General features: G+C 40.6%; 1 protein-coding gene across 4 annotated transcripts in view; it reads right to left on the bottom strand.

Moving 5' to 3' along the window:
• The window catches only part of pcnt (pericentrin), a 210,193-nt gene that overhangs the window by 133,889 nt on the left and 61,910 nt on the right, over window positions 1-14,394 (bottom strand). For all 4 annotated transcript variants that reach the window (XM_059967417.1, XM_059967418.1, XM_059967419.1 and 1 more), the window contains exons 16-21: window positions 12,458-12,557; window positions 10,529-10,730; window positions 6,626-6,864; window positions 4,927-5,420; window positions 3,084-3,576; window positions 1,502-1,732 (exon numbers count right to left, since the gene is read on the bottom strand). In XM_059967417.1, the coding sequence (XP_059823400.1) occupies window positions 1,502-1,732; window positions 3,084-3,576; window positions 4,927-5,420; window positions 6,626-6,864; window positions 10,529-10,730; window positions 12,458-12,557 (1,759 nt within the window). The remainder of the gene's footprint in view (window positions 1-1,501; window positions 1,733-3,083; window positions 3,577-4,926; window positions 5,421-6,625; window positions 6,865-10,528; window positions 10,731-12,457; window positions 12,558-14,394) is intronic.

Genomic DNA, 14,394 nt, shown 5'->3' with positions numbered 1-14,394 from the left:
TCCATAAATCTCCATCTTTAACCTCTTCACGTTCAAGGACTCTAACTCTACTTCTTGCTCTCAAATTTAATCACATCACCATTAGTGACAGTCTTTAAATACCAAATCTCCAAGTTCTGAAATACCCTCCCTGAACTTCTCTGCCTGTTTTTAAGGCAGTCCTTAAACCTACCTCTTTCACCTGCTTTCCTGATATATATCATAACATTGCCAATCGCAAATCTGATTCAGGTTTAGGTTCCAACACTCCGAAGAAAACTTTTAAAATCTACTGTTACTGAAGATGTTTTACAAATTAACAAGTTTCTGTTACAATCAATACAGTTTACTGATGAAACAATTTCATCAAGATCCCCAGCAACAACTTTCTGAAACTAGGATGCTGAACTTCCAACTATCTCTCACACACCCTTCATACATCTACTTAGTTGCTTGCCAGTGTAATGCTTATTACCTTCACCTTCAAGGATGCCTTACTCAATTCAAATCTTACTGTGATGCCAAGGGTAAACATTCTAATAGAAACATAGAAAATAGGTGGAGTAGGCCATTCTGCCCTTCGAGCCTGCATCGCCATTCAGTATGATCATGGCTGATCATCCAACTCAGAACCTTGTACCTGCTTTCTCTCCATACCCCTGATCCCTTTAGCCACAAGGGCCATATCTAACTTCCTTTTAAATATAGCCAATGAACTAGCCTCAACTGTTTCCTGTGGCAGAGAATTCCACAGATTCACCATTCTCTGTGTGAAGAAGTTTCTTTCCTTATCTTGGTCCTAAAAGGCTTCCCCTTTATCCTTAAATTGTGACCCCTCGTTCTGGACTTCCCCAACATCGGAAACAATCTTTCTGCATTAAGCCTGTCCAATCTCTTTAGAATCTTATACGTTTCAATAAGATCCCCCCTCAATCTTCTAAATTCCAGTGAGTATAAGCCTAGACACTCGTCTTTCTTCATATGAAAGTCCTGCCATCCCAGGAATCAATCTGGTGAACCTTCTCTGTACTCTCTCTATGGCAAGAATGTCTTTCCTCATATTAAGGGACCAAAACTGCACACAATACTCCAGGGGTGGTCTCACCAAGGCCTTGTACAATTGCAGTAGAACCTCCCTGCTCCTGTACTCAAATCCTGGAATCAACAGTGTAATGCTATTACAGCGCAAGCAATGCAGGTTCGATTCCCACTGCTGTCTGTAAGGAGCTTATATGTTCTCATGACCATGTGCTTGAGCTTCTTCCCACATTCCAAAGGCATTAGAAATAGTAGGTTAATTAGGCAGTGAGAGCTCATTGGGCCAGAAGGGCCTGTTACCAGCTGTATCTCTAAATAAATATTTTAAGTTAAAGCCAGGGAGAGGAATAGAAAGAACAAAGGGAATGTCTATTTGTTAAGGCTGGGGTTCTCCTTTCAGATTAATGAAAATAAATTTTTAATCACCAGCAGAAGCAAATGACAGAAGTTTCAGCATCCATGGAATGAGCTGAACGCTACTAACCTGTTCTTTTTGATGATGCACTTGAATCTTCTCCAGCTCTTCACCTAGCTTCCGTACATATTCCTCTTTCTGCTTCTCCAGCTCTGCATGCTGAAGTACTTGAAGCTCAGCGAGAGCCTGCTTGTGCTGCTCTTCAAGGAGAAGAACCTCATCCCGAATCACATCCAGGCGCTTCTGATGCTCCTGCTCCAGTGAACCTTTCTGTTTGCTCAGAGCTGCCTCCAAATCTGCCTGAGGTTGTAAAGACAACAAGAAAATCAAAGTTCTTACTCTTAAAAGTGATACTTCAAGTTTTTTATATTTATGCCACTTCAATGACAAATTTGGAAATACAAATTAAAGGCAATTTGCTTCATTACAAGGTAAACAGTGCAACAGGTCTACTAAGTTACTTTTCTCTAATTCAAAAGCTTTTTTCTCTGAAAACTATCTGGAGAACAGAACAGAAACAATACGGTACAGGAACACACCATTTGACTTCACAATATCTGTACTGAACACCAAGCCAAATTAAGCTAATTTTCTTCTCCCTGGCCTCGATTCATATTCCTAATTCCATGTCCAATCTATGTGTCTATCTAATCAGCTCTTAAAAAGCACTACTACCACTCTCTGCAGTAGCCCGTTTCAAACAGCCACAACTTGTGTTTTTTAAAAAAAACTATCATCCCTTTTAAATTTTCCCCATTTATCTTAAATGTACGTCCTTTAGTACTTAACACTTCTACGCTGGAGAAAAGATTCTGACCGCCTACCTCGTCTATACCTTGAATAATCTCATAAACTTCTCTTAGGTCTCCCCTCAGCCTTCGTCACTTCAGAGAAAACAACGCAAATTTGTGCATTCTCCTTGCACTCATACTCTCCAATTGAGTCAGCACCCTGGTGAACATTGTCTGCAACCTCTCCAAAGTCCCCATCTCTTTCCTATAAGGCGGCGACCAAAATTGCACACATACAAGGGCAGTCTAACATGAATCCCTTACACTTGCACTCATGCCCTGACTAATGAAAACATGCATGCCATATTCTTTCCTTACCACCCTGTCTACTTGCATGGCCAGTTTTAGTGGAAGCACAATAGTGGAAACTATTTCAATAAATAACTTGAAATGAAAATAAGTAGTTAACAATGAAAAACTTAACGGAATCAGAGAAAGAGCAGGAAGCAAGTTGGTTTCATAGAGCCAAAAAAAAAAGCACAATACAGATTGCAAGACTATTTCAAACTTTACATGTTTCCTTAATTTTATGATATGTGGATGCCAGAATTTATATCTGGAAAAGCAGCATGGAGTGTGTGCCAAGAGTTTAGTAAATTACAAATATTTATTATTGTAAGATAAACATAATATTGAACTAATACTGAGTAAGATTTACATACAGTAGACAATTAGAAGGCTATGCTTTCTTGTTAATTACTTTTGCAGTTCATTAAAGAGGATTATAGTTTGTCGCTGCATGTATTGTCTCAATAAAAGGAACTTTTAATAAGACTAACATTTTGAAGATCACAGTAACTATAAAACGAATATTAAATGCACAACTTATGGTTAAGGATCAAAGCACACAAGAAGCCAACCTTATGAATTCCCTCCAGTTCTGCAGCCATAGCTTTGAATTTTTCCACATGAATGGTAGCCAGTTCCTTTCGGATCTTCTCCTGAGTGTTAATCAGCTCAGCCTCATGTTCAGTTTTCAACTGATTAATTTCAAGTTGTTTGTCAGCGCTTTCCCTGTTAAATCTCTCCAACTCATCCTGACAGGTTTTTAAATCTTCTTTCAAACGCTGAATCTCAGATTTATATTTACTTGCAACATCTTCCAGCTCTGACGCATGCTTCAGTCTTAAGCTATCCAAAGCAGCCAACTTTGTATTCTCCAAAGCTTCCATTTCAGCTTGATGCTTTGTGAACATTTCAGCTTTCAAGTCCTCTATTTGATTAAGGTACTTTTCTGTCAGATGCTGATTTTGAGTTTCTAACTCTTCTGTGTGTCTCACCTTCAACTCTTGGAGAAGAGCCTCTTGTTCAGACATAAACTTGTCCATCATCTGCCTGTGCTCTTCCATGAACCTATGATAAAGTGTGTGTAAAAACAAAATTGGTATATAGAAACGTTTATCCAAATCAAACTTACTTCAATATTAAGTGATTCCATTATTCCAACCACAAATAACATTCCTACAGATGCATAACAAGCACAAGATATTACAATAAAAATGCTGTAGATGAAGCTCTAAAATCTTGGATCCTGCTTGAACCACAAGCAAGCAATTCACTAGCCACGAGTGGAGGAAACAAATACCATAGAGAAATAAACCTCTGAATTCAAAGGGGACTACTTTAAATCCTACCAGGCAACACTACGAATGACTTCCAGAATTACTAAATGTTCTTTCACTATTCTTTCCTCATGCTTTGCTGAATACTTCCATCATGTTAGACACATGCAGATAGAAGTAAACAGTTAATTTCTGTCTGAGCACAAAAAAACAACTTCACATCATCTGCTGGAGAATGGAAAGGAAGACCAACAAAGGAGAGCAATACGTAATCTGGACATGTCAACTCCACCCACCAGAATATCACAGTTAATGAACTGAATGACTGGAAACGCAAGTGTGGTGTTCTCAGTTACCTCAGGGCTCAGCTCTCCATACTTTGAATTTGAATGTCAGCAGTTTGGGCTCATTATCAGAAGATGTGCTGTGATTGAACAGGGTTCAAAGGAGGTTTACAATAATGATCAAGATAAATGCATAAGGAGCATTTGATGACTCTGGGCCTGTATTCTCTGGAGTTTAAAAGGATGAGGGGAGGATCTTATTGAAACCTACTGAATGTTGAAAGTCCTGGATAGAATGTATGTGTAAAGGATGATTCCAGTAATTCCAGTAGTGGGAGAGTTAAAGACCAGAGTACATAGCCTCAGAATATAAAGACATCTATTTGGAACAGATGAGGAGACATTTCTTCTTTGCTACAGACAGCAGCGGAGTGTCAAAGGTTACAGGGAGAACACAGGAGAATGAGGTTAAGAGGGAAAAAACAACAAATCAGCCATGTTTGAATGGCAGAGCAGACTTGATGGGCCAAATAGCCCAATTCTAGTCCTATGTATTATGGTCTTATAACAGCTGTGTGAATGACCATATGCTGCACAGATAAGTGAGGGAATAGGATTGATCTTCGAGCTAACAGAGCTTGGTTGGCCAAATAGCTACCCATGTCATAGGTAAACATGAAAAATTAGCAAAGTAAACAGAAGTTCTCAGATTTTACTGCGGCTTCAAAATATACTAGATTAAGGCAGAAGATTTTTTTTAAATCCTTCCCTTTTTTCTTATAACTATCTGTATCATTTATGCTGAAGTTCAATATACAAGACCTTCTATTCCCATACTGTGCTTGAGTGCCACTGACCTATTCTGTACCTCCAGGAGTTTCTGAGATGATTGCTCCTGTACACTAACATGGAGTTTCTCAAGCTCTTCTGCCATCAGAGACTTGGCCACTGCAAGTTCAGTGTCAAATTGCGCTTGGATTTTCTGTCGAATCACCACTATTTCTGGTGACTGTTCATTTGTCAGACTATCTTGGAGCTGCAGCAAATGGTTCTTTTCTTCCTTCAGCTGTGTCTCGAGTTTAGAAATGGTAGCACTCTGTTCCTCCTGAATCTGATTCATTCCTGCCACTTTCTGGTCAAATTCCTGTTTCATTGCTTGGCATTCCTCCTCAAACTCATTGGTCAGCTCATCGCGCAAGGCAGATAGTCTCCTCTCGGCACTGGCCTGTAGCTCTTCCCTCAGAATGTTCAGCTCCTGTTCTTTTTCCACTGCACATTCCTGCATCTTAGCCAGTGCCTCTCTGCTGGCCTCAAGCTCTTGGCTTGTTTCTTTCAGCAACAGGGCTTTATTCTGGAGACAAAGAAATAACAGAATGAACTGTTTTATACCATACATGAGTAAGAGGACTGAAGCATACAAACTATTGCAATTGCATTAAGGCTTTTGTGGAAGCTGGTGAAGGTTACCTTCTTTGGGAGATGCACTGAAAGTTGTTCCAAGTTTATTGTCATAGACATACACAGACGGTCTAGACGTTGTGAAAACTAACTCTGCAGCAGCAATGCAGTACATTACAGAAACAAGTTAAAAGAAATTTCAATTGACAAATTATTTTTTTCCATTTACAGAGAGATGCAGCATGGTAACAGGCATTTCCATCCATGTGACCAATTAACTCCCATCTTTTTGGAAGGTGGGAGGAAATGAAGCTCCCAGGGGAACTGCACAGGGTCACAGGGAAGTGTACAAACCCCTTTCGTATAGCGGCAGAATTGAACCTGAGTTGCTTGCCCTATAATACCGTTACACTAACTGCTACACTATCATGCCATAGCAAGTTTTGAATGTTTATTTTGCAGTCCAATTATAACTGTATGTAGACCTCTGGTAGTCTTGATAGACCATGGATTTGTGTTTTGGAAAGTTTCCAGGGCACAAGCCTGGGCAGAGTTTTTTTTAAGAATGGAAGACTGGCATTTACCCAAGCTGCAAGTCTCCCCTCTCCACGCCACCGATGTTGTCCAAGGGAAGGGCATTAGAACCCATACAGCTTGGCACCGGTGTCGTCACAGAGCAATGTGTGGTTAAGTTCCTTGCTCAAGGACACACACACAGCCTCAGTCAAAGCTCAAACTAGCGACCTTCAGATCACTAGACGAACACCTTAACCACTTGGCCACATGCCAACAAATTATAACCACGCAACAAAACAAACACAAGTTAAAGAGAGAAATAAGTATAGACCAAAGCAGAGTTACAGCATTTCAACACCTGAAAGCAGTGGGGAAGAAGTTGTTGTTGAGCCTGGAGTTGTTGGTCTTCCATTCCTGTGCCTTCTGCCAAAAGGCAGCAAATAATGTTTTATTCACTCTTTTGAAAGTGTTTTAATTCTCCACCTGCACTGTCATTGCAAGCGAAGAGCTGGACTCCAGTTAGGCTCATTTGACAGCAGAGTGACAAAGTAGTAGCCACTTTATTGTTGCTGTTTAAGTTGAGCAAGTTGGGAAAAATAGCCAATGCACAAGAAGATGAAATTTCCAATTACTAGAATTTACCTGCACCATTTCCAGCATCCTTTCCTCATGCTGTTCAGTGAGCTGCTGCAGGGCCGCTGCATGATCTCTCTTCAAATTTTCAATCTCTTCTTTCAGGCAAGCACTCTTCTCTCTTTCAGCATCTATCATAGCACACTTTTGAGCCTTCTCCTCTTCTAAATGACAGAGCCGCTCATTAACCTGCACCTCCACCTCTCGAGCAGTCTGCTGTGCACACTGGAGTCGCAATCTGGTAATCTCTTTAAAATGAAACATATTTTGGATTTGTCACAAGTTAAAATTAGCATGGTGTTTATAGCAGTGAAATGGATGTTTTTCCAGAGTTGGGGAAATGGCGATCCACAAAGAACAATGAACTTCCTATGCATGTGTGCCTCCAAGGTGCCGCCTGCTTCCTAAATTCTGGTACTGTGATTTCCCCTTTACCATAGTTGACAGCTACCTTGAAAGCATCTCATCTGTTTCTCATCCCCATCCCTGCTCCTAGGCAGTATGGATATTGATCACTCAGTCCTTACCTCCCACTTCATCAGGAAAAATCACTCAATGGATCATCTTTCACAATTTTTGCCCATTTCAACAATATTCCACCAGGCACATTTTGACCTTCTCTCTCAGCATTACCCTTTGTACTACCTGTTCCACCCTTTCCACAACCAGTAAACTCCTTACCACACTCTCGCATGCAACTGCACGAGAAGCAGCACCTGTCCTTTCACCTCTTCCCTTCTCATGTCATCATATAGGTACATCAGCCTTACCAGAAGAAGCAGCAATTCTCTTGCACTTCTTCAAATATTATGCATTCAATGTTCACTAAGTGACCTCCTCTGCATTTGAGAAAACAAATGTGACTACTTTGCAAAGTGCATATATCCAGTCCAGACAGGTGACCATGAGCTTCCGGTTGCCTGCCACATTAACTCTCCATACACCTTCCATCTAACTCCTGTTTGTTTCCATTTATACTGTTACTATGACACCTAATGCAAGCTTAGGGTCACAGAACACCACAGAAACAGGCCCTTTGGGATATCTAGTCTGTACCAAACCATTAACCTGCCTAGTCCCATCAACCTGCACTCAGACCATAGCCCTCCATTCCCCTCATCTATGTACCTATCCAAAATTTCTCTTAAGTGTTGAAATCAACCCCACATCCACATCTTGCGCTGGCAACTCATTCCACTCTTTTACCACCCTGAGTGAAGTGGTTTCCCCTCCTGGTTCCTCTTAAGTATTTCACCTTTCACACTTAACCCATGACCCCCAGTTGTAGTCTCACCCAACTTCAGTGGAAAACACCTGCTTGCATTAACCCTATCTATAACCCTCAACTTCATTTGCCTCGTAAAATTTCCCCTCAATCTTCTACATTCCAGGCAATGAAGTCCTAACCTATTCAATCCCATAGTTCAGGTCCTCAAGTCCTGGCAGCATCCTTCTAAAACTTCTCTGCACTTTTTCAATCTTGTTGGCATCCTTCATGTAGATAGGTAACCAAAATGGGACACAATATTCCAAATTAGGCCTCACCAACATCTTATACAATTTCAATAGGCAAGTTCAATTTAATGTCAGAGAAATACATCCAATATACACCCTGAAATTCTTTTTCTTTGCAAACATCCATGAAAACAGAGGAATGCCCAAAGAATAAATGAGTTAAATGTTAGAACCCCAAAGCCACCCCACCAGGCACTCCCACCAGCAAAAAAGCATCCACACCTGCAGCAAAGCATCAATAAAGCCACAGACTTGCAGTACCCCAAAGACTACTCGTTCACCCGGTAATTCGACATACCACAGGCTCGCTCTCTCCCTAATAATGGAAAAAGAGGTGTCCCCATTTCACGATTTCAACATAACATCCAGACTTCTGTACTCAATACATTGATTTATGAAGACCAAAGTGTCAAAAGCTTTATGACCCCATCTACCTGTGACACCACTTTCAAGGAATTATGGATCTGTACTCCCTGATCTCTTTTCTACCGCATTCCTCTGTGTCCTATTGCTCACCATCTAAGGCCTACTCTGGAGCACGAGGAACAATATTTCATTTTCTGGGTATGCTACACTCTTTCAGATCCAGTATCACTTTCGAGAACTTCAGCTTTTCCTGTCCTCATCAGTTCTGACCATTTCAGCTTTAAGTCAACCATCTCTAACAGTGGTTTAATTTTTGCTCTCCAATAGCTTGTCCTGCTGGGCATGTTTCAGCTCTGTAGTTCATTACTAGTTTCACTAGCTCACCCTCAGGAATACTTCTCATCCTCTGATTGCATTAATTCATCAACCAGATGACTTCCATGTCATCTAAAACCTTGACCAACTTCAATAGGTGCATATGGGAGAGCAACCCAACTGGCTGCATCACTACCTGGTATGGAAACATCAATGCCTAAGAACAGAAAAGTCCACAAAAAGTAGTGGATACAGCCAGGTTCATCACAGGAAAGGCCCTCCCCACCACTGAACACATCAACCAGGAACACTGCCACAAGGAAGCAGCATCTATCATTGAGGACGCTCAGCACCTAGGCCACACTCTCCTTGCTGCTGCCCTCAGGAAGGAAATACAGAAGCCATGAGTCAATGAGTCCCACACAACCAGTTTCAGGAACACATATTACTCTTCGATCACCAGGTTCCTGGACTAGCATGGGTAACTTCATTCGACACTGAACTGATTCCACAACCTATGGACTCACATTCAAGGTCTCTACAACTCATGCTATAGGTGTTAGTCATTTGTCCTTTTTTTTTGTATTCAAGGTTTGTCTTTTGCACATCAGTCTTTATATATAGCTTTCATTGATTCTATTGTAGTTCTTTGTTCCATTGTGAATGCCTGCAGGAAAATGAATCTCATTCTTTGACAATAATTTACTTTTGAACTTTTGATAATGTATCTCCCTGGGATACCTATCAGAGTTGCAGTAAAACTATGATAACCTAACAAACTCAAGACTTTTGTTGTACCAAACTAGCAGATTTTCAGGATTACTGTCTTAGTTAGACTTTAAAAACCCTATAAATTATTTTAGTATCTGGATTTTACATTGTACTATAATAACTATTATGGAACTAGGTTAATTTAAATAGGGACAGCCACCAGGACCCTTTGTGAATGGGAGCATGCAATGTAATCATCTGACAGATGGACGATGAACCATCAGAACGGCTGAATTGTGGGGCACTAGATTGCTGTAGCTTTAGCTGCATTCCTTCTGCTTACCTGCCCAATCTTCTCTGCAACTTGAAACTATCGTGCTTTCTCTCTTTCTCTGTTCTGACAAAGGCTCTTGTACCCGATATGCCTCCTGTTCGTCCTTCCACAAATGCTGCCTGACCTGCTGTATGCTTTGACCTACACCTTTTAATTCCCAAGACCAATAATAAAATGTCCATAACAAGGAGCCTAAAGTGGTCCTATGCCAGTAAACACCGTCCCTTGACATATTTGGCACAAGCTTCTCATAGCTACTACTTCAAATTGTTCTGAAAATCTATACTTTTCAGCTATGCAAAACAATTCATGCCAAACCCTGAGTAATTGATCTCAACACCCACATCAATGGCTTCCCTGCTTATTGAAAAAGAACCATGCTTTGGAATTGAACCATTAGTTCGGGTCAACCAGCATCTGTAGAGAGAGAAACAAGTTAACATTTCAGGTCATGACCAATCGTCTCCAGCGAACTCTCTGATTTGTCAAGTGGTTTCAAATCTGCAGCATTTGTAGTTTTCTACTTTCCAAGAAGTCTTGTAATGATGCACATTAGCTTCAAAAAGCAAGTTATTATGGTACTTTACTAGATGCAAACAAGATATCTGATACAACCCAGATAAAGAGGACCCCATATTTATGGCAAAATTATCTTTCTGAGGGCTTGCTACCTTTGAGATGTTCCTCAGAAAGTCGACCTTGCAACTGTTCTAATTCTTGGCAGTGGTTTATCTTCAGCCTTTCAGTCTCTGCCAAATGTCGTTCTAACAGCTCTTTCTCAATTGCTTCCAGCTTCTCTTGATGCATTAAAGAGTCTGCCGCCTCCAGCTTGTGTTTCTCCTCCAGCTGCAGCTGAAGCATTTTTATTTCTTCCTGAAGAAAAGCAGAAACAATTACAGACCTCCAGGGAGCCATCATAACTGGTTGCATATCCCTGTCCCATCTTAATTACACATTTTTAGTGGGCTTGTCTTCTTCAATGGAAAGAGTAGATGAATCTCAAAAAGCACCCATGCCATGACCAGCAGGGACTAATTGCCAGGGATGTCCACTGCATTCTGGACAGGGATCGTGTACGGCAAGATTTATGTTGCTTTCCATTTTAATCCTCTCATAAATTTTAATTGACCCAAGCGCCTGGACTCAAAATCCCTTTAGACCTCCATTGTTCTTAGATTGATCAATTAAAGTGCATGATAGAAAGAGTAGCATGTGCTTGACTGCTTATGGGAATACAGGGTAATGTCACCACCGGACTAAATAACAACAACCCTCACTTCCAGGTATAATTGAATGAACCTGCTAGCCACAAGTTCAGAAAACTTTGACCTATACCATCCTCAAGAATGGCTAACTCCATAAGAGAGTAGCTATCACCTGTGATACTAATTTCTTACGGCATGAAGGAAGCTATACCGAGAGTGGAACATTAACATTGAAACTTCCTTTAAGTAAAAACAATTGAGATGTGTACAAGAACTAGGATGGCATATTACAACTGTTTAAGAAGCTAGTGAGATCACACCTGGAATATTGTGCACAATGCCGTACTACAGGAAGGATGCAATTAAGGTCAAAAGCGTGCAGAAATGATTCATAATGATGTTGATAAGATGAGGACCAAAGGTAGGAAAGATTGTTTTCACTGGAGAGGAGTCGGCCAAGGGGTGACCTTGAATCATGAGGGGCGGAGATCAGATGGACTGTCTTTCTCCTGGGATAAGGGATTCCAAAAGGCATTGGTTTTAAGTTAAGGAAAGATAGATTTCAAGGGGATTGGAGGAAATCTTTTCCAGACAGAGGTGAGTGGGTAAGTGGATCAAGGGTACAATTGTAACGTTTAAAGGCATTTGGACAGGTTGGCGAATAACAAAGGTTCAGACAAACATAGGTCAAATGCAACCAAAACGGATTAGGCCAGGAAGACAGTGGTCAGCATGGACAATTTGGGCTGAAGAGCCCTTTTCAGAGGAATTTAACGAAACAGTTTAGCACAACGTTATTACAGTTTGGAACGTCAGAGTTCAGAATTCAATTCTGATGACATCTGTAAGAAGTTTGTAAGCCCTTCCCATTAGCGCATGGGTTTCCTCTGGATTCTTCAGTTTCCTGTGAGTCCAAAGATATAACGGCTAGTAGGTTAATTGTCCTGTGATCAGGCTAGGGTTATAGGGGTGGGCTGATGGGTAATGCAGCTCTTTGAGCAGCAACAGCAAGCCCTTCCCTTTTCTCTAAATAAAAATAAATAAATAAATAAATAAAAGTCAACAATTATATTGTGTGACTAAGAGCACACCCAGGAGTGCTGGTAGATCAAAATAAAACACCATTTTAATTGGTGGAAATGATTGTGTCATGATTAAGTGCACAATGAACCATAGCCAGGCATTCAGAAGGGTCAGCACACTTTCTCAAACACCTGTCCACTGCCAGAGGGAAGCCCCTTCACCACACCTGAACTCATGTCAGTTAATAGAAAATTATGTAAACATTAGACTTTTCTAATCTAGCTAAGGGCAGTCTTGTAATGGTTATTTTGGAAAAAGAAAATATTTCCTTCCGGAAATGTTGTAAGTAACCTTGTAATATTATGGATTTACCTTGTATTTTTCCAACTTCTGTGCCAAGTCTTCTACAATTTGAATCCTATGCTGGAAGTAATTCTTCTCCGTGAGGTCCGTAAAAGACAACAAAGACAAACTACAAGAACAAAACACAAATTTAAGCACTTCTTATTCCATTAGATAACAACAAATCTCAATACAACACTAATATAATATTCAGCTTCAGATTACTCAAGATCTCCCACCCAGTATCAAACACAGCAATATAGAACTGAAGTAAGCTAACAAATTAACTCAAAACATTAGTGGAGGTAGAACCTCAGGCCAGCAGCAGAACTGCACATAATCGACGGAGATGACAATGAAGTCCAACACCAGAAATAAGAATGCTATTGTGGCAGCATTACAAAGTGGCTTTCTGATCTAACTTGATTTCAGGTAGGTTGGACAACATTCATGACACACTCCATAGTCAAGTACATTGAATAATCAAGTTTTGGAGATTTTATAAATGCTAAATTTTGGATGTGATTAAGCCAAAAAAAAAAGCATCAAAAATCCATATCCCAGAAAGGAAATGAGAATCATCACTCTCAACAACAATGGCTTCAGTATGCCCAGGGCCCCTTGTTGCCACAGTTTAGTCAATGGGTATCATAACAATGGCATTCTCGTCATTTCAGTGACAACTTGCACAAAGGAAGATGGCTGTGATTATAGAAGGTCAGTTGTTCCATTTCAGTATATTACAGTGAAAGATATTTGGTCCCAGACATGACTATCTCAGGTCATTAATGGCCTTCCTTCCATAAGTGGGGCTATCTACAGATGATCACATGCTTAGTTCCATCTTTAACTCCTTCAGCAGTCCATACTTACATTCAGAAAGATTTGCACAATATTCAGTCAAGGAATGATACACAGCTTGTGCCACAAAAGAGTCATACAATGACATTTCCAACCATGAACTGTGAACTTCTGGGCCAGTGACTTAACTGTGCCAGCCACACAATAAGAACGTTAAAGGTTGGTTATCCACCGGGGACCTAAAAATCATTACTTGACCATCAAAGCTGTTCAGAAGAGCATAGAACACTTCAGCACAGCACAGTCCCTTTGGTCCACCATGTTGTGCTGACTTTTTGACAATCTAAGATGATTCTAACCTTCTCTCTCACATTCCCTTCCATTTTTCTTTCATACTTATGCTTAAGAGTCTCTTAAATAATCCCAATGTATCTGTCTTTACTACCAACCCTGACAGTGCATTCTAACCTACCTCTGACCACCCCCCAAAATTTCCTCCAAACACCCGAAAACTATTAGCCATTTCCCCCTTGGGAAAATGTCTCTGGCTCTCCATTCTATTTATACCTCTTATCTTGACATCTCTATAAAGTCAGCCCTCACCCTCCTCCACTCTAAAGCGAAAAGCCCGAGCTCACTCAACCTGTCCTCCTAAGCCATGGTGTCTAATCCAGACAGCATCCTGGTAAATATTCTCTGAACCCTCTCTAAGGCTTCCACATTCTTCCTATAATGAGGCCACCAAAACTGAACACAATACAGTACTCCAAGTCTGGTCTAACCCAGGGTTCTGTAGAGCTTCAACATTACCGGATGGCTCTTGTACTCAATTCTCTGACTGAAGGCCAACACAACCTGATCCTCTTAACCATGATACATGCTAAGCAACTTATTCTGCCCACTGAAGTTTAATTTCACAAAATATATTATTCTACTCTCAAAGTTAAAATCCATCAGCCATTGCTTGGTCCATTTTCCCAGTTGATCCAGATCCTGTTTAACCTTTGACAATTTCTTCACTCTTTGATATACCACCAATTTTGGTTCCATCTACTAACTAATCATGTCAGCTATGTTTTCATCCAATTTACTAATATATATGACAAACAGTGCATTCAACACTGATCCTTCCAGCACACCACTGGGCACAGGCCTCCAATCCGAAA

The sequence above is a fragment of the Hypanus sabinus genome, chromosome 4 (assembly GCF_030144855.1).
Source record: "Hypanus sabinus isolate sHypSab1 chromosome 4, sHypSab1.hap1, whole genome shotgun sequence".
Taxonomy (NCBI): Eukaryota; Metazoa; Chordata; class Chondrichthyes; order Myliobatiformes; family Dasyatidae; genus Hypanus; species Hypanus sabinus.
This window is presented reverse-complemented; position numbering and strand designations above follow the sequence as displayed.